This window comes from Balaenoptera acutorostrata, chromosome 5 (assembly GCF_949987535.1).
Source record: "Balaenoptera acutorostrata chromosome 5, mBalAcu1.1, whole genome shotgun sequence".
In the NCBI taxonomy this organism is placed as follows: domain Eukaryota; kingdom Metazoa; phylum Chordata; class Mammalia; order Artiodactyla; family Balaenopteridae; genus Balaenoptera; species Balaenoptera acutorostrata.
In genome coordinates this window covers 121,736,173-121,756,746 of record NC_080068.1, presented here as the reverse complement: position 1 = coordinate 121,756,746, position 20,574 = coordinate 121,736,173, and the positions used below count along the sequence as shown (strand labels likewise).

The 20,574-nt window shown below is 40.2% G+C and overlaps 1 protein-coding gene across 1 annotated transcript in view; it reads left to right on the top strand.

The window, feature by feature from the left end:
• SEC24D (SEC24 homolog D, COPII coat complex component) overlaps positions 1-20,574 on the top strand; it is a 113,137-nt gene that overhangs the window by 64,306 nt on the left and 28,257 nt on the right. The window contains exons 9-12 of the mRNA XM_007172423.2: positions 3,261-3,399; positions 7,110-7,225; positions 15,302-15,426; positions 20,330-20,521. Coding sequence (XP_007172485.2) covers positions 3,261-3,399; positions 7,110-7,225; positions 15,302-15,426; positions 20,330-20,521 — 572 coding nt within the window. The remainder of the gene's footprint in view (positions 1-3,260; positions 3,400-7,109; positions 7,226-15,301; positions 15,427-20,329; positions 20,522-20,574) is intronic.

The window sequence follows — 20,574 nt, the reverse complement described above, 5'->3', positions numbered from 1 at the left end:
CCAAAAGATTAAAACACACTTATAAACAAAATTGCAAAGTCTGAAAATAGCTCTGAGGTAAGTATAATATAATGCCCTTGGTAAGAAGAGAAAAAAACTTAGGCAACTTTTTGGAAAGTAATGTGATTTTTTTTTTTTTAAAGCTGTATACACTGAAGTTGAACTCAGAAGAAAAGTGAGATTAGCTATTTATGAGCTCATGCACGCTACTGTAGAGCAGATAAGCAGACATCTGGAGAGAGCAAAGAAAAATCTCTGATGGTCTTCAACATAGCCTAAGAGAGATGAAACAAGACAGTGTAATTTGGAAACCCTTGTCCTGTTGCCCAAAAAGAAAATGCAAACAGTTAAAAAGCTTTTAACATTCTTTACTGTCACCTCAATTGTCTGAGGACCTTCCTTACCTATCCATCATCCAGTTTCCAGAAGAGTGAAAATAGAAAAAATGCAAGCGTATTTTACAGCCTCGATACAGTCATTACTCGACTCCAGTTTGTTACTAGACATTCATTTTCAGTTCTGCAAGTTTGAATCTGCCAGGACTGGAATGCTTAGGTGGTAGCTGCCGACAATTTCACAGTAATTTTAGGCTGGGCCTGTCTTTCAGTAAATCATATCAGTAAAAATAAGGTTAATTTTCCTTCCATTACCTCTGCTTTGTCTAGCAAATAATTGCATCAGATTTTGTTTCTAAAGTGTCTCAGGGAATTAATTATAGCCTTTGACCTCTGAAAATAAAAGGATGAGAGAAGTAAACTTGGCTGGAGTTTATGCACATTGCAGGCTTTAACCCTAGTTTAACTCTCTTGAAATCACCTCCTCAGCTCCGAGGTTGAAGCTGTAGAACAGAGCAGCAACCAAAGTCATGACTGATGACTGGATTTTTGACCCAGAAAAAACTATCTTATCGTTACATTTTTTGTTGTCTTTCACTTCTTATTCTGATTCTCCATTCACTGTCCTAAGAATCTCTTGTTGGTACCTATATCTTTCTGTTTGCTTCCCTTTTGTCCCCTCAGATTATTTCTTATTATTACCAGTTGAAGAAGATACACATCACTTTATGCTTTTCAAACAAAAAATTTATATAAAAAAAGTATTGTGTATGTCAATATTTGAAAATATATGTGTATTTATTTTATTATTTATTTATTTATTTATGGCTGTGTTGGGTCTTCGTTTCTGTGTGAGGGCTTTCTCTAGTTGCGGCGAGTGGGGGCCACTCTTCATCGCGGTGCGCGGACCTCTTCACTGTCGTGGCCTCTCTTGTTGCGGAGCACAGGCTCCAGACGCGCAGGCTCAGTAATTGTGGCTCACGGGCCTAGTCGCTCCGCAGCATGTGGGATCTTCCCAGACCAGGGCTCAAACCCGTGTCCCCTGCATTGGCAGGCAGATTCTCAACCACTGCACCACCAGGGAAGCCCATATGTGTATTTAAATCAAACTCCTAGAATGGTTTTAAAATCTACTGTACCTGTCAACTTTTGTAACCATCAGATACTATCAAAAGCTCCAGCAAGGTAGATTCCCTGTCTTCTAGATCATTTTTTACAGTAACATTTTACAGTAACAAGGTAGCTAATTTGAAAGTTTATATAAATAAATGCCTTTAGAAACTCAAGCCTATCTCACACTTATCAGACTATAACTGTCCTATTAAATATACACTCTCTCCTGAGCTGAGTGGTTTGGAGGAAAGGCTGCTCAGCACAGATGTGATAACAACAGTTAGTTATGCCAGGCTTAGTAGTCTGTCCTGCACGTGGCTTCCTCATTTAATCCTGTCACAACCGTGTGCGTGGGACACCAGAGCTACGCCCGTGCGTGCAGATCAGAAGAGACCAGAAATAAGAAAGTCCAATCCATCTTCTGGCTTCCTTGAGGCAAGAGATGGGGGAGAGGGCAGTGCAGAGGGAGTGATTCTGAATGTTTTTTTTTTTAATCCTTTTCCTGATTCTTTTATGTATTCTGTTATCTGTGTTTTCCTACTCTGAGATCTCACAACTCATTTCTGAAACCTCAGCAGTGGATTAGTTTTCACATTGAACGTCTGGGCAGGGACAGACAGTAGATCTCTCTCTCTTTTTTCTTTTTTTTTCCCGCAAGAAAATGGCAGAAAATGGCCTTATGACCCCACTTCATCGCCACCCTCCTCCTGCTCCTCAAGTCTCCATGAAACAGCAGTCTGCTTTATTTACGTCTTTGTCTTTAAAGAAAAACTTGGTTGAAGTGCCAAACCCTGTAATTGTCAAGCTTTTCTAGAAATGTTATCTTTAAGGAGATTTATACAAGCAAAAAGAATCTATGCGGTTTTATTCTGAAAGCTGGAAGTGTTGAGAAACAAGGCAGACTTCTAGTGCTGAGTTTTTTCACTTTCAAGCTGTAAAAGATGTGTAATGGTTTCTATGCATGTTTGTGAGGAAGAAGCAATTGAAATATTTATTTTTTTGTTCTGGCAAAGCATGACCAGCCACATTGAAAGTACTTCGTGAGACGTTTTGTCATGGGATTAAAGACACAGAAAAGGCAGAATCAGCCTCCTTGCCTAAATAAGTGAACATTATTGCATATTTCTTCAGAGAGTTGCATTTTTGAAGAAACATTTTATATACTGTGATGGAATTAGCTAAGTGGCATACCACTATGCAAACTAGAGCTTTTATTTGTTTGTTTGTTTATTTATTTATAAATATTTTGGGTGCTCTGTGCGACATGTGGGATCTTAGTTCCCTGACCAGAGTTCAAACCCACGCCCCCTGCAGTGGAAGCACAGAGTTTTAACTGCTGGACCACCAAGGAAGTCCTGCTCTGTTTTTTTTTTTTCTTTCAAACCAGAGCTTTTAAAATCAGACCCAGTTCCCCCTTCTTTATTTATAGTTAATGAACAAACTTAGCAAAATATGTGATACATGGTGTCCAGGACGTTTCCAACATAAGCTTTGTTAAGTATTACTACCATCATGGTATTTTTTCTCTGTCTTCGCACACGTGGGTAAATACACATACACATAAATGTACACATATGCTTATTAATTACATGTACATTTAAATTAATTTTCGTTTGGGTAGTGCCTTGAATTCCACAAGGTACCAAGAGGCGTCCTTACTCCCCTGGTGAGCACTAAGAGTTGAGTTCCTTAATGAGTCCAGAGTTTTCAAATTACAATTAATACGTAAGACTTCTGAAATAACCTTGGTTATTTAGAATAACCTAGAAATCCTATACCCACATGTCTCTTACTTGTGCTTGCTTCCTGTAGACGCCCCTCTACTTGGTAAATCATGGGGAGACTGGACCAGTCAGATGCAACAGGTGCAAAGCCTACATGTGCCCGTTCATGCAGTTCATTGAAGGAGGAAGGAGGTACCAGTGTGGATTTTGCAACTGCGTGAATGACGGTAAGTGGAGCCAGCACGTGCCCTCAGGGAAAGTTCTGTAGTAAACGGAACATATTATACTTCTTAGCTTAGGAAAAAAATATATGTCTGTTAAGGCTCTTAGTTAGACCTGAGCTTTTCCTAAACACCCTCAAGAATAACTCAAAGGAATGATGAGACAGGGAACAGTCTCTGAGGTTTATCTTCTGTAAACATAAGAGGTAAAATTTCGTTTTGCCTCCAACTGAGGCTTTGTGGAAAGGAATTGAGAAATTAAATGACTTCCCTACTTTTTTTTAATTAATTAATTTTTGGCTGTGTTGGGTCTTCGTTTCTGTGCGAGGGCTTTCTCTAGTTGTGGCGAGCGGGGACCACTCTTCATCGCGGTGCGCGGGCCTCTCACTATCGCGGCCTCTCTTGTTGCGGAGCACAAGCTCCAGACGCGCAGGCTCAGTAGTTGTGGCTCATGGGCCCAGTTGCTCCGTGGCATGTGGGATCTTCCCAGACCAGGGCTCGAACCCATGTCCCCTGCATTGGCAGGCGGATTCTCAACCACTGCGCCACCAGGGATGACTTCCCTAATTTTGAGTTTTATAAGAAACATAGCAACTTCCCTGTGGGACTCACGCATTTATATGAGAGTAGGAGGGGCTTGGATGTCCTAAACTGAGGGTGCTCTGGTTGGCTTCCCTTCAGGGAAATTACACAGAAGAACTGTCTTTTATCTGCGTTTACAGATGATAAACTTGAGAGATTGTTCCCTCTTTCACCATTCCTCCGAATTATTCTTGAATGTGAGTTCATCAGTATTTAGGAAAAGCTCAGGTATAACTAAGGGCTTTAACACGTATATAGATTTTTTCCTCCAATATGAATGTCGGATTGTTTAAAAAAGAAAAAAAAAACGTTATTATGAAGGGCTTTCCCAGATTCACTGTATTTTCAATTTCATCGTGGTATGAATTCACAGATGTTGAAAAAAACTGCAAGCTTGCCAAAAGTGTTTACATTCGTTATATTTATAACACGTCTCTCTTTTTAATTCTTTGGTGTCAAATGAAGCACGTTCTCAGGCTGAGAACATTCCCATATTCATTTACATTTATAGAGTTTTTCTAGAACCACGCGATGATTATGAGAGCGTGAGTCTTTTACGTGTTTTCCTCTGTTCCTTATCTTCGTAGACATCCTTCCCTCCAGGACACTAGGTCTGAGGAATGTACAGCACTCTGCCCAGGAGCCTGTGGCTGCCGGCTGCTCCTTGATGACAAGGGAGCTCAGGCAGTTTTCTGCCTGTGTCCCGGCGTTCTCGGCCCCCTGGCTCCTGTGTGTGCTCTGGTGGCAGAGCAATGCTGGTCTCCTTGTTTACCCGCCCCCTTATCACAGCCCACGGCTTTGCCCAGCTCCCAGGGCCAGAGACTGACATGGTGAGGCTTACTCACAGAGACCTTGAAAAATGCCTTGCTGTGGAGTGGATTCATTGGTTTCCAGCCTCACCTCGAAGACCAGGCCGTGGTCCTCTTGGGAGGTCTCTTTCCTTGCTCCACCTGTGGCACCTACTCAGTACGAATTGGATGCACTAGTGAGACCAGATCTTGTTCGTCCTCCACCCTTACTTTTCTTTCTAAGGAAGATCTTATTCCATCTCTCATCCTGGATGAAATCTGCAACCAAATCCTTGGCTGTCACACAATCCTGGGACCTGGATTTCAGGAACCCTGTGACCGTGCACTTCCCAGGGCTTTAGTTTTGGAGGGAAAAAGTCACGAGACGGCAGAGGCCTCTCCTGAAGCATTTTGATAAACGCCTCCACCAAGGTCACCAGATTTCCATTGTCTCCACTCAAGCCTTCAACCTTCTTAGCAAGGTGATCAGAAATCTATCCAGCATCTGTGCACTTAGAGCATCTAGGATCTTCAATTTGGTGTGACCCTCTGGCTTTACGCCCAACGTGTCAGCTCAGAGCCTTAAAAGGCCCCGCCACTTCCTAGTAGAGGAAAACCACACAGAGTTTCTGTATTTCTACACAGTAAATTCCCCTCCCTTGATATCCACGCCTAGGAAGCTGCCATGTTCATTTTCTATTCATATTAGACTCCAATATTAGTTCCTGCAAGGAAGCCAGACTCCCTTAGATTGACATAGGTGCCTGCATTCTTCATTTAGGTTTAAAGAAGACAGAGGTTTGTTGGAGTTAGAAAGAACCCACCGGGCTGGGTCACATGGCTCCACTCTGTTTCCCTTCAAAGTGTCCAGAGATTACACAGTGGGAAGCACGTGAGGCCAAAAGACACGCCGGAAGACGAGTGTCATGTGGCCGTGCATGGTTTACGGGGGGACTTGAATTCTGGTTTATAAAACATGGCAGATAATATTAAATGCTAAAATTAAATTGATTTGATTTGATTCCCCCTAAAATTAATTGATTTTAAGGGGAAATTTTTTCACATCTTACATGCAGATGTGTGAAAATAAATTACAGGAACTGTAGAAAGTGCCACCTGTACATCCTAGAACAGCCAGTGCAGCGTCCTCTATCTCATCTAAATGTAATAAAGTAGCAGGTTAAGGTCCCTATAGCTTTCTCAGCTCAGCCAAGACTATCAGTTTCCCACTTCCATAATCTTTTCAAGACATTGAATTTTCCGAATTCAGAGATCCATATGTACATGTGAATCTTATAAAACTTGTTTAAAAAGAAATGGCCATGATATGGTAAGAAAATAGAAAAATATCAAGCCTTAGTGATTATTTTCTTAAGGCGAAACTAAGAAAACAGTCCTGTTATAACCCTTGTGTTAGTTCACAACTGAAAATAAAGAATACTGAGTTATTGGTTTTAAAACAGGTCATTACTTCTGTGCTTTTACAAGTGAAAATGTTGTTCTTTACGAAACGCTTAAAACCAGAGCATTACTGCTTATTCTAAATACTTCTATTGTCAGTGGTTTAATAGCCAGCTGTATTAATCTCAAGGCAACAGGAGTTCGTTTTCACAGAGATACCAGGCCATATTTGTCCAAGTGTTTGGTGTGTGACTCATAAGTGTTCCTATGCTATTGGATGACTTCCAGGGCTTTGCCAGATCTAACCTTCTTAGACATTTGAATCAAATTAAGAGTTCCTCAGCTGAGATCTTAGTGGTGTAGTCTTTTCCAAATACAGTAATCCTTTTCCACTCTGAAGCCCAAACATTAAAGATTACCATGCAAACTACCCATGGCTGAAGACATCTCTTAATTAAAGGCTAATAAACATTATTGTTAATAATATGGTCCAAATAAGAAGATAGTAAACCGGTCTTTCTTTTCTCTCTGTGTGTAGACTTCTGTTTCTAATATTCTGAGGAAAATTCTGGGCCAATTACCTGCTTATTGTTAAATAGTTAGAAAAGGTCAAAATTCCTTTTAAAATAGGTAATTAAATAAGGACAATTAAATTTTGGTTGTGACAATTTTAAAACGCCAGTACTTTTATCCGCTATTTCTCTGTAAAGATCCAAGTCATTAATGATTCTCTGTCATCAATAACTTGCAGAAGGGTCAAGAAGATATTTTAGAAAACCCTTATTCTTTCTAAGATGTGCTTTTTAATAGTGGATGTTTAGAATATACTAAAATATTTTTTTTTCTCATACTAACTCCTTTCTTCCCATAATAAATTTTGAGAACCTACTAAATTGTCTGTGTTGTAAAAATAAAAGATTTCCTTTCCTATTTTGTTTTTATTAGTTCCACCATTCTATTTCCAACATCTGGACCACATCGGAAGAAGACTGGACCACTATGAGAAGCCAGAGCTATCTCTAGGATCATACGAATATGTTGCTACTTTGGATTACTGCAGAGTGAGTGTTGCCAGGACTTCAAGTGTTTATATATGGATGTCAGATACAAGCGAATTACTTTCATATGTCATGAACTGACCTTTGATTCACAAACAAACATTCGGGTGGTGCAATGGGGATGTAGAAATGCCTGAGACACAGATCAATCCTCCTAGGCTGTTAACATGATTAAATAGCTGGACCATCCACTGCAGTGATCATCTTTACAAACTAAAAAGTGGCGGCAGAAAGAAAAAAATAGGGGCTTCCCTGGTGGTGCAGTGGTTGGGAGTACACCTGCCAACTCAAGGGACGTGGGTTTGAGCCCTGGTCCAGGAAGATCCCACATGCCACGGAGCAGCTGAGCTCGTGCGCCACAACTACTGAGCCTACGCTCTAGAGCCCGTGAGCTGCAGCTACTGAAGCCCATGTGCGCTAGGGCCCATGTGCTGCAACTGCTGAGCCCACGTGCCACAACTACTGAAGCCTGCACACCTAGAGCCCGTGTTCCGCAACAAGAGAAGCCACCGCAGTGAGAAACCCGTGCACCGCCACGAAGAGTAGCCCCTGCTCACCGCAGCTAGAGAAAGCCCACGCACAGCAACGAAGACCCAACACGGCCAAAAAATATATATGTAAAAATAATAATTTCATTTGTATGTCCCTTTCAGATAGAATATAATGCTAGGTTCTTTTCCTTTCTTTTTTTTTTTAAGTTTTTTTTGATGTGGACCATTTTTTAATAACAATAAATTTATTTATTTATTTATTCATTCATTTATTTTTGGTTGCGTTGGGTCTTCGTTCCTGTGAACGGGCTTTCTCAAGTTGCAGCGAGCGGGGGCTACTCTTCGTTGCGGTGTGTGGGCTTCTCATTGCAGTGGCTTCTCTTGTTGTGGAACACGGGCTCTAGGAGCGCGGGCTTCAGTAGTTGTGGCCCACGGGCCCTAGAGCGCAGGCTCAGTAGTTGTGGCTCGTGGGCTCTAGAGCGCAGGCTCAGTAGTTGTGGCACATGGGCTTAGTTGCTCCACGGCATGTGGGATCTTCCTGGACCAGGGCTTGAACCCGTTTCCCCTGCATTGGCAGGCAGATTCCCAGCCACTGTGCCACCGGGGAAGTCCCTTGATGTGGACCATTTTTAAAGTCTTTATTGAATTTGTTACAGTGTTGCTTCTGTTTTATGTCTTTTGGTTTTTTTGGCTGCGAGGCACGTGGGATAGTAACTCCCCGGCCAGGGATCGAACCCACACCCCCTGTATCGGAAGGCGAAGTCTTAACCACTGGATTGCCAGGGAAGTCCCTCCGCTAGGTTCTTAACGCAGCAGTTTCATATAGTGCCTCTGCCTTATTTGTTTTGTCAATCATCTCAGAAAAATTTCCCTTCCAAGGCAGAAGCTCAACTGATATGGTCAGTAAGACTATTGACGTGTTTCTGTAGCTCCTCCTCCACTCCAGCTGTCATCGCAGTGATTTAGGCTCTCAGAGTCTCCCTGAGACTATTTCAGCAGCCTGGGATCCTGGCCTCCGGTTTCCTTGCTTTAAGATGTAACCATGAGACTCCCCCCACTACCTTAATCTAAAAAATTAAATTCAAAAATTTAAGTTTCTTTATAAGACCATTAGCTACCACCTTAGCTACATCTTCAGTTGTAGAAAATTCTGGCTCATGTACTCTGAACACATCACTCCCCTGTACAACTCCATGCTTTTATCTAAGATGCTCTTTTGACCCAGCTACCTTTCCATCCTCCTGTTACATCTATACATACCCCACCTAGCAAACTCCTACTTATTCTCTAATCCCTGGCTGAAATTTTATTTTATGTGAGTGTGTGTCAGTGTGCACACAACTTTCTCTGACTTCATCATGGTTGTTATTTACTAAATCTTCTGATTTTTTTTCCCATATAATTTGGTCCATATGTCTGTTTTAGCAGCTATCCCCATAGAATTTAAATCTTCCTCTATTTTCCCTCTTCCTAGATTCTGATATCCTTGGGGACAAGAATCTTGTCCTGGCTGTCTTTACAGCATCTATCATAGTGCCTGCCACAGCGTAGGTGGTTGATCAGTGCATGTGGATGAATGAATGAATGAGCGAGTGAATGAGTGAATGAATTTGCAGGTGGGTCTCTATTCCCAGGGCTGGCTGTTTCCCTTCTCCAGCGTCACAGTGATAGTGACATCATTATGGATATCTTGAATATCTTTCAAATTCTTCAGGGATTTGAAAATATCTTCGTGAGTATTAGTTCAGATTTCGGCTTGTATCTGAAGTACCGCGTGTAGACTTGAAGAAACAGGATCATTCTGACTTACTTCCTTTTCCAAAAACGAATGCCTCCTAGTGCCCAGTCCTCAGAAAGCAGCCTCTGACCCACAGTCTTTCCTAGATATTTGCTAGGGGACCAGTCCATGTTGTGTTGAATATAAATTACAAAGAACATTATTCCTAACTAGAAGTTTTTTCAACTGAGTGGATTTAAAAATGTTTTCCGATTAACATACCTTTTGCATTTATTTTAGTGTTTTGTATGAGTTTTTCAACTAGTTATTAAAGAAGAGTTAACACTTTATTAGTTTTAACTGTAACATTTGAACATATTTTGGGAAACATAAGAGCATTTTTGGTACAAATGATTTATTTCAGGCAAAAACAAGCAAAAAAAACAAAACAGCAACAGAAAAAATGTCCTAAAATACCAGTTACTTTTGGACAGTTTATTTGTCCTTTACTGTTGTTGACTGAAGGAGAATGACCAGGCAGAACATAAACATTTGAAGTTCTAATTAAATGTAATAAAGCCATTGTATCTAGTGAAGGAAAATTTATTCACTCATCTTTGCAACTGTAGTGTAAATCTAACTATGCTCTGAGTTTCCAGTTCTCTGCCAAAAAGGCTATATTATCTTGATTTTATGCTTTTTTAGCAGGAACTTAGGCAGGGAGTCAAATCTATTTCTGGGAACAAAAGTCTCAGTATCTTCAAACTCTTTTATCTGGAAATGTTCCAGATGTCTAATTGATGGGAAAGCTCACACAGCAGGCAAGGAACCAAACAAAAACTGTACATTTTGAAGAGTTTTTTGTAAGGTTAATCTTCCTTTTATTATTCCAAATAAGGTTCATAATAAAAGAACTCTTAATATCTTCAAATTTAATTATACCTTAAAATATAAATGAAGAATAATAATGAATTGCCTTAGGGGTTTGGGTGATGAATAAGAGTTTATTTAATTTGTATGTGTATTTTTTAATACCATACAAACTTAAAGAAGAATTACAAAATAACATTTTTCCTATTCATTTTAGATAATCTTAATGCCAATTTTAGATAATAAAATTAACATTCATTGAACATTCACTATGTGTGAGGCTCTGTGCTAAGTGCTTTCTATGTATTGTATCGTTTAGTTCTTACAGTGACCTCATGTGGTGAGTTATCACCATGATGTGGGGAAACTGAGGCTTAGAGAGGTTAAGTACCAACCTCAGGCCATACATATAGAAAATGATGGAGCCAGACTGAAAACCATGTCTGTATGACCACAGAACCCCTATTCTCTATCAGTACACTGTGGATATGTAGGCATGTATTTACAAAATCACCATGGAATTCCCCTGGAAAAAAAGACCCAGCTCTGTCTAATAACTGACAGTTTTTCACTTAGAAGTTTACAGAATATATCTATCTACATATAAAGTGTACCTGAAAGGTAAAATTTCATTCCAAGCCAGCCTGTTTTTTTTCCCTAAATAAAAATGTAGTTTCTCCACTTAGTTTTAGTTCACTTTGACATTTATTGTATACCTAGTATGTCCAAGGCACTTTGGCTGTGTTTGTGAGTGATACCAAGATTAGCAAGAATATGAACCTGATCTCAAAGTCCTTACCATGCATAGACCTGATAACTAAAGTATATAATTATGATATAAATAATAGGATAAATGCTGTAAGAATAGAATAGTCAGAGTGCCATAAGAAAACAGATGAGCAAGAATTTATGATTGGGTGGATCAGGGAAGGGTTCTAAGAGTAAGTGACATTTGAGCTGGTTAAGCCACGAGCAGAGAAGGGGAAACGAAATGTTGAGCAGAAGCAGTTTCTCAGAGGTATTTGCAACTTACTCCAATTTCTTCAGGGGCTGTGCGGGGCTTTGTAGATGAGTGATGGGGACCTACTATAGAGACTAGGATGGTTGGAGAGTATATTCCCTCTTCCCCCAAAACACATTCAAATTCAAATATTTTTTAAAACACTATGCCAAACGAAATACTTTTCCAGCCAAGGAAATACTTTTCTTGGCCCACGCCCACTAGATTGTGACTTCTGGATAGAAAATGTTTTGAAAATGGCAAACACTTAAATTAGTTGGAGGAATGTGTATTGGGGCATAATAGGAAGTAAAGCTGGGAAATTGTTTTGAGACACAGACTATCCTTTTATTTTCCACTAGGCTTGGCATCAGAGCTTTGATCTCTTAGGCTTTTATACATGTTTGCTAAATGAGTATTATGGGGACTCTCAAATGCCAGGCCATTGAAGGATTGTACTAATTCAGTAGGCCATGAGGACAATTAAAGGCAAAGAGGGAGTTGTTTCCATTAATCCATCCACCCATCTACACATTCATTCACTCATCTAACAGTATTGAGTGCTCTCTTGAGCCATGCTCTGTGCTTGGCTCTGGGGACTCAGTAAACTTCCTGTCCTCAGAGGCAGTAGCCTTGGGATCTTTCTTGTGCCTTGGATAGTTTATTCTGACAGCAGTCTGTATAATGAGAGGAGGGAGATTGGAGGTAGGGAGGTAGGTATTAGAAGTTAATGTAGTAGTCAAAACAAGAGAAAATGAGGGTAATATAACAATTCCTCAAAAAATTAAAAACAATTACCAAATGATCCAGCAACTCTCCTTCTGGGTATATACCCAAAATAATTGAAAGGAGAGTCTCAAAGAGATATTTTCACACCCATGTTCATAATAGCATTAGTCACAATAGCCAAAAGGTAGAAGCAACCCAAGTATCCACAGATGGATGAATGGATAAACAAAATGTGGTATATACATACCATGCAATATTATTAAGCCTTAAACAGGAAGGAAATTCTGACATATGCTACAACATGGATGGATGTTCAGGACGTTATGCTAAGAGAAATAAGCCAATCACATAAACGACAAATACTGTATGATTTTACTTTTATGAAGTACCTAGAGTAGTCCAATTCACAGAGACAGAAAGTAGAAATGTAGAATGATGGTTCCCAGGGCTGGAGAGAGGGGGGGAAATGGTAAATGACTGTTTAAAGGGTACAAAGTTTCCGTTTCCGCAGGATAGAAAGAGTTCTAGAAATGGATGGTGGTGATGGTTGCACAACAACGTAAATGTACTTGAAACCACTGAACTGCACACTTAAAAACGGTTAAGATGGTAAATTATATTCTGTGTATTTTACCACAGTTAAAAATAATTTTTAAAAAGGATGAAAATGAGGGTCTGAATTTGGGAACTGGAGCTAGAAGGAGCCGCTGAGGGCTTCACGGTTAACCAGGTGTGGATAGTAAGGGAGGTGAGCAATTCCACAGAGGAAAGGAGGCGTCAAGCCCAGATCATTCTGGAGGATCATGTTTTCTGTAAGTTCCTTGTAGAAAAGGCCAGCATCGTGGGAGAAATGTTGTCTTCACTTCTAAGATTTTGAGTGTAAGGTGCTGGCGGGACCTTGCTGTGGAGGGGCGCTGTGGTTGATTGGAATGCTGGTCGGGAGCTCAGAAGACAGACCATGAGGAGAGAATCTGAGGGGTCGCCTACAGAGAGGTGCTGGTTAAAAATGAGCAAATGAGATTCTGTGATGGAGCATGTGATAAGGAAAGAGAAGAGGGTATCCTTCAGAGAAAGATAACAAAATGAAAAACAGAAGCAGCAGTCAGAAAAGTGGGAGAGGAAATGACACCACGGTGCCTCGGCAGCTGAAAAAGGGAAAGCGGTCTGCCAGGCCGAAAATTGCAGAGATAAGAGAGACGGAGGATGAGAGCTGGGTTTTATTTCAGATCACTGTAGTTTGCAGCCAGGAGATGTGGAGCTTCAAGATGTCACAGTAAACCACGTTGTAGAGTTCATACATGCTAAGGTTGGTCGGACAAAGCCAGCTGGGTTGAAGGGGTAGAGTGATCGATTAAGGCAGACAGGGACGAAGCCAGTACAGTTGTCTAGGTGCAGGATGACAAACTTCCGGGTGGTTAAGAGTGGGGCTGGGGTACAACATGTGAAAGAAGCATTTTGAAAGAATAAACCAATGGGACTTGGTGATGGAAAGAAAAGAGATAGTCAAATCTAATTTCATGTTTTCAAGCCTTTGGGTTGACGTGTAGTGATGTTATTGATAGAGATATCGGAAGAAAATGTTATTTATAGAGGAGTGATGGATTAGTTTTGCATACATAGAAAAGTTACGGAGAAGCATTCTGTAGAAATGTGTAGGTTGGAGATATCAAAAATATTCAGTGGGGAACTGGTGATGCTGAACTTAGGAGAGAATGTAAGAATGGTAAGGCACATTTGGATTGGTCACAGGTTTTGGTTTAATTAGTGGAAACGATTGTTATTTTCATTCTATGTAAATCAGCATAAGTTTCTGTTATGAATTAGATTAGGTGGGAATCAGGAATGATTTGCAATAAAAATCATTGCTCACGGGACTTCCTTGATGGTGCAGTGGTTAAGAATCCACCTGCCAGTGCAGGGGACACAGGTTTGAGTCCTGGTCCGGGAAGATCCCACATGTCACGGAACAACTAAGCCCCTGCGCCACAACTACTGAGCCTGCGCTGTAGAGCCCGCGAGCCACGACTACTGAACCCGCGCACCTAGGGCCCATGCTCCTCAACAAGAGAAGCCACCGCAATGAGAAGCCTGCGCACCACAACGACGAGTAGCCCCCGCTCGCGGCAACTAGAGAAAGCCCACGCGCAGCAACAAAGACCCAACACAGCCAAAAATAAATAAATAAATTAATTAATTTTTAAAAATCATTGCTCTTGTGGACAGCAACAGAGTTCTTACGTTTCTTTGTTGGTCTGATTTTGGATGTGGCAAAGCAATGAAGTTTTCAGGTTGATAATTTTCAAGTCCTGCAATTTTTTTCCTTTTTTCAAATGAAAGACTTTTATTAGAGGAATGTTACATCTAGCCCTATAGTGGACATAGGATGAATTAGTAACTTAATTTGGAGATAGTGTCATCTAATTTTATAATTGTAACAATTAAAATTTAATCTAGAACATTTTTTTCATTTATCACAAAATTAAGATTAAATTAACCTTAATTCTTTACTCTAGTGTGAGTCACTAAAGTTGTTTGCCTGTGGTTCTATTTTCTAAATACTCTGTAAGATCCAACTGAAGAATTGCTTCCTAAGAGCTGTTTGAACACCAGCCAGTAAAGGGACCAAAAGCTACAAAACATTTATGTAGCAGCTGCTTTATGTTATAGTGATTGTTTTAAACAGAGAAAAGACCCAGTATTCATTTTTTTTTACCATAAATATGTAAGGAACAGGTACATATTTAATAATACAGCACAATTTTTTAAGTATACAATTATATTTTAGTATTTAATTTCATATCTTTGAAGAGCTTATAAAGGAAGAGAGTTGAAAATGGTGATGACAAGTTAATGAAGTTTTACTTCAGTTTCAAAAACAAATACTAATTATAGTTTTGTATACTATTTTGGGCCACAGTTTGCCAGGGTTCCAGACATATCGCTTCCCCTAAGGCAGAGTGTTCTAAGCAAGGTCGCCACAAGACTGTACTCACCTTTGGGGAATTGTGGTAATAAGGTCTTCTGAGCCTTTCTCTGCTAGCTCTCATAATCCTGTCTAATTCAATAGTGGGACCCAGGTCATAGCCTGGGAAATAAACAGCTTTTATCTTTTTTATAGCATCAGAGACTGTTCCAGAAAATGATTTAATTCCACACATGTTATATTAAATGAGCTGTCTGATGACCTTAAAGAGTTTCTGGGTGTTTTAATTTGATTATGAAATGTATGTACATTATAATTATATGTGTGTGATTTGTTTGCTTTCTTGTAGAAGAATAAGCCTCCCAACCCACCAGCCTTTATCTTCATGATTGATGTTTCATATAGTAACATTAAGAATGGACTTGTGAAGCTCATATGTGAAGAACTGAAGACTGTGCTGGAAAAACTTCCGAAGTAAGGGAACTGCCATTCTTTTTGTAACTTATACAATATTGCTGAATTAGTATATTGGCCAGAAAACAAGTGCCGAATGGCCCATTGGTCTCTTTTGCTAATGGGGACATCGGATACTTGTTTATAATTTATAAACAATTACAAACAGCATCAAACAATCCTTAAAAACTCAGAGTAATCTTTTGTACAAAGCAGAAGAAACACAACTGATAAGAAATAATGCCACGGTAAACAACATTCAAAAATCCATTCTAAATTATAAGGAGAATCCCAGCAGTGTGGTGGAAAAGGCCTTGGAAGTCTGTTATTCACTTTTCAAAAACGTTGATTTTCCAGCAGAAACGGGTAGTTGCTGGGTGTGGTAGAGAGTTCTAAGGGATGCCAGGAAACTGAACTGTTGTCGCATGGCAGGCCCCGTGGCTTTTTGGCCAAATTCCCTTTTGCCCTTATAGTACCCTGTCTGACCCCTCTGCAGCTTTCCTGCCTCTGTGTCCTGTAACTTAAGGGCACAGGGTACATCATGTGTCCTGCTGTTACAGGGGGCAGTGCATAAAAGGAAAGGTGGAAAGGTACATTAGCAAACATGACTATGTTTTATCGTGTACAAACTAGTTGTTTAGGATGGGAACCAGCATCTAGTAAGGAGACTTGTGAGCAGGGAGAAAGCTTTCCTTTATGAGAAGATGACATGCTTAAGAAAATAAAAGAGGCTAGAAAAGATTGTCTGAAACCTAGTGTCTGCTCCGGTCTTAACATCTTCCACCCCTCCCTGTGTTCTGAACATAAGCAACCTCTGTTCTGAAAGGGGCGAGTTGTCCGCAGCCCCTAGGTCTCCCCAGGTCCGCGGGTGCCCACTCCTCTGTATTTGTTCCACACGTGGCGGGTGCTTTGGTGCCTGTGAGGCTCAGCTGAGCGAACTCTGGACCTCCCAGGAGTAGTTTTGTTTGTATCCATGAAGCTGAAGTCATAATATTCTCAAGGATGGTTTGGAAAAGCAGTGGGGATGTTTAAAAAACATTGAGGTGATTTCAAACTGAATCCTACAATGAAGAATGAGCTGGGAGCAAGTTGAAGATGGGGCAAAAGAAAGGCCTCTGACGCCTGCCGACTGTTGTGACTATAGTTTCTGTGACCTCATTCTCAGGGACACTTGACAAGTATGGACTTTCTGCCTAAAACGGCATATTTGATCACAGACCTCCCCCAGGGCTGCTTTAACACTACATCTGAATTTTGAACTTGAGTTGTATGAAAGCAAACTACTCTAATTTCTGGAAGTGGCCTCTCTCTCTCTCTCTCTTTTTTCAAACTGGTTCAAATTAGTTCCTCATAACCTATTTTCATAGTCACTTCACCAACCCCTTGTTTCTTTTCAACACACTGGTGATATGAAGCTTGTAACCTGTTGATGCAAGTTATGAAATCACACTGTTAGGTGTCATCATGACCTTTATATCCCATTGGAGCAGAAGTGTGGCTTTGGCAAGAGATGCGGAGCGGGGGGAGAATACTGCTGGCTATTCCCCGCCACTTTTCAAGTAACTCTCTTGAAAGTTTTTATTCAAGCCAAAATACCTTCTCTTTCTTTATCTTTTAAAACAAATCTGTTTTTTCTTTTCTCCCCTGAAATTTATTTTGGGCTGCGTGTATGTATAACTTTATATTTTCGATGGTAAGATTGCCATCAATTTGATTTACTTCTGTGAACTAAAGCGGTCTTTTTAAAGCATAGTATATAAGTCTTGATTAATATCTAAGGTATGTTCATCTCTCAGCTAATCTTTTGAAAAGGGAAAGCCCATTCCTACTCTTTAACTTTGAATTTGCATCTTTGATATTGCCAGGTTGCCAGACTTTTCTGTCTGACTTCTCTGGAACAGGAAAGAAAAGATTTGAAGCGCTTCACTCGTTCCTCAGATCAAACTCTCAGACTTTTTTCTGGTTGTTTGTTTTTAATGTTGCTGTAGCTAAGATGTTCAAAATGCTTGATTTTGGAATATTCTGGTTCTTCCAGTTACTAATATCTTCAGTGTTGCTCTGTCAGATTCATTCCATTATAATAATAGGGGCAACTGTTGAGGGAAGGGGTCATTGAAAAATGGAACAAAACATGTTCTTTATTAAGATATCCCTTATATAACTTTACAAAATTTGTGTAGAATCAAATGAAGGAGAGACTGAGGTTTTGTTTTCTCCTGGATATGATTTAACAGGGCAGCTATACTGTTGAAAAAGAAAATTTTAGGATAGTTCTTTGTTTCTCAAATTTAAAAAGAGTTGTTCCAATGGAAACACTACTACTATTTTGTAATAATGTGAGATGTCCTGATTAGATGTTTACAAAAAATGTTAATTAGATTTTAAGTGAACCCTATGAATCCCAGGATACCCTTTTCCCATCACTAAAAATGTCCAAAGCCAATGGGGAATAGCAATCCAGATTCTTCTCTGTAATTTTTCTTTTGGGTCTTTTGCCTTGGTTGACTCCAAATTAACTATTAAAAGGAATAAATCCCCTTCATGATTTGCTGGACATTTTTCACCCTTTGTAATAAAAGGTTTACTGGGAAACAGGAGCTTAACCAGTGGTGTGCTGGAAAACTGGCTCTCAAATAAATAAAGCCTTGATTTGTAGTGTTTGCTCATTCCTGTGGTATAAATACTTCCAGCTGGGCTGATTTTAAACTACCAAGGCGACATCACTCCACTGGAGCTGAGAAGGGATACAGACAAATAGTTTATCAGTTTGCGTTCTAACTTGCCATCCCAGACAGCGTCCCACATCATGGCAGTCATCCTCAACGAGACCTCTATTCTCCACGTTGTACTAGACCCTCCAGGAGCGGAGAGTGTAAGCCTTGAGCCCTGCCCTTTATTGGTTTATTGTCAGGGATTCCTGAAATGTTAACTAAAAGGCACTTTCTACCAAGAGCCAAATGTGAACGAGTTGTAGAAATTTAGGAAGAGGAAGTAACTTCCGGTTGGTAGCATCAGGGGAGGCTTCACAGAAGGAGGATTTGTGCTTGGCCTTGAAGAGTAAAATTCTAGTAAATAGGGAGCGGGACGGGGAACACGGATACAGTCTAGTATAGTCGTTGGTTGTGTAAAGTCATACAGTTTTGATTGTGGAGGGGATGTGTGTGTGTGTGTGTGTGTGTGTATGTGTGTCAAGTCTGTATATGTGTAGTTACAAAGGGTAAGGATTCCCATTTCTAAAAATGTTGCAAGAGTCCAAAATGTAAACATTTACCAAGTGCTTTTGGGATTATGAGGATCTATTTAAACTGCCCAGCCATTTATCAAGGCCACAGTGGAGAGCAAATGTCCTCAGTTAGCAACGTAAGTAGAGAAGAAATAGAACAGAGTTTAAAGTGAATAGTTTGTCAGCCTGTACTCTGCTGAAACATCAAGGAAATTGGGAAGTCTTCGGTGGGAACTTCGGACACTTCCATTGTCCTTTCTCTTGTACTCAAGTAACTCTTTTTTTTTTTTTTTTAAACATAGTTTTCTGCTTGAAGTGTTTGGTTTCTTTTTAAATTAATTAATTAATTTTTATGGCTGTGTTGGGTCTTCGTTTCTGTGCGAGGACTTTCTCTAGTTGCGGCGAGCGGGGGCCACTCTTCATCGCGGTGCACGGGCCTCTCACTATCGCGGCCGTTCTTGTTGCGGAGCACAGGCTCCAGACGCGCAGGCTCAGTAGTTGTGGCTCACGGGCCCAGTTGCTCCGCGGCATGTGGGATCTTCCCAGACCAGGGCTTGAACCCGTGTCCCCTGCATTGGCAGGCAGACTCCCAACCACTGCGCCACCAGGGAAGCCCTCAAGTAACTCTTTAGGCCATGTGCAAAATGTAGAAACTGAGCAGACTAGGTTCTTTTTCACAGAAGTTGTCCCCGAAGCAAAATAAGTTTTACTGATATCTAAGGGTCAAAGAAAATGGCTTTCACGTAGCCACTCAGCGCTATGTTATATCCGCTGCTGAAAATGCGTGAGAGCATCATTAGTGTCTAGGTGTGTTTTTTTAGGAGGGCGTGTGGAAGGAGGAGGGGGAAGGAGAGACAGTGAGAATAAAAACTAGAGTCTAGACCACTCAACTCTGAATATACTTAGTATAAACTTGAACAGCAATATTCATGCCTTTATACTCCTTTCAGGAACATTAAGGCCTTGTCCTGGAATTCCTCAAAAAAGGTTTTACTAAAAAAAATTTTTTTTACTTTTTGTTACAGTTTTGGAGATTTTATTGCTTTTATTCTCTAGCCATGACCATCACAAATGGTTACCTAATAAGAATTACACTGTCAATTCGTATATGTGATTTATTTTAGTATTTACACTATATGTTTATATGGTATATAGCTTTCAAAATCTAGCCCATTTCCTATTGAGAGTCTTGAGAATGTGTAAAAAAAGAATCACACAGGAGGAGCAAGTCCTTTCTTGATAAAAATAGCTGTCCTGTTTGTAATCTGAATATGCCTTTCTCTTGCTTCAGATATGCCATTTGTTACTCTGACCTTCTGGTGACTTCTGAGAGCTTTCTTTCTAAAGACTGTAATAAACCTAGCTTGTTTGTGGGGGGGGAAAAAAGCACCTTGTAATTGCTATGGTTAGAATAAATATAGTAGAAAAATATGAGCAAATGTTTTCATAATATCTATTCGGTTTATTACCTAGATTTTTGAGAATTTTTTAAAAAATCAACTTAAGTTAGTTTTGTAGTATCTCCCATCCCCTACCACTGTGACTCAGTAATATCTATATCCTGTAAACGATAATTAAGACCAAACCTTTAAACATGTCTTCTGTATATTTTATAGAATGTATTCTTACTGAATTTCTCATAGAAGCCGCTCTCTCAGGACTTTATGGAAGAACGTCAAACCCTTTCTTTGTCTCTCACAGGGAAGGTCAGGAAGAGACTTCCTCACTTCGAGTTGGTTTCATCACGTACAACAAAGTCCTCCATTTCTTTAACGTAAAGAGCACTTTGGCACGGCCCCAGATGATGGTGGTGACGGACGTCAGCGAGGTCTTTGTCCCTCTGTTGGATGGTTTCCTTGTCAGCTATCAAGAATCCCAGTCTGTGATTCACAAGTAAATATCGAGTGCTTTATAATTTAGATCCTAATCAGTTGTCTGTTTTTTTA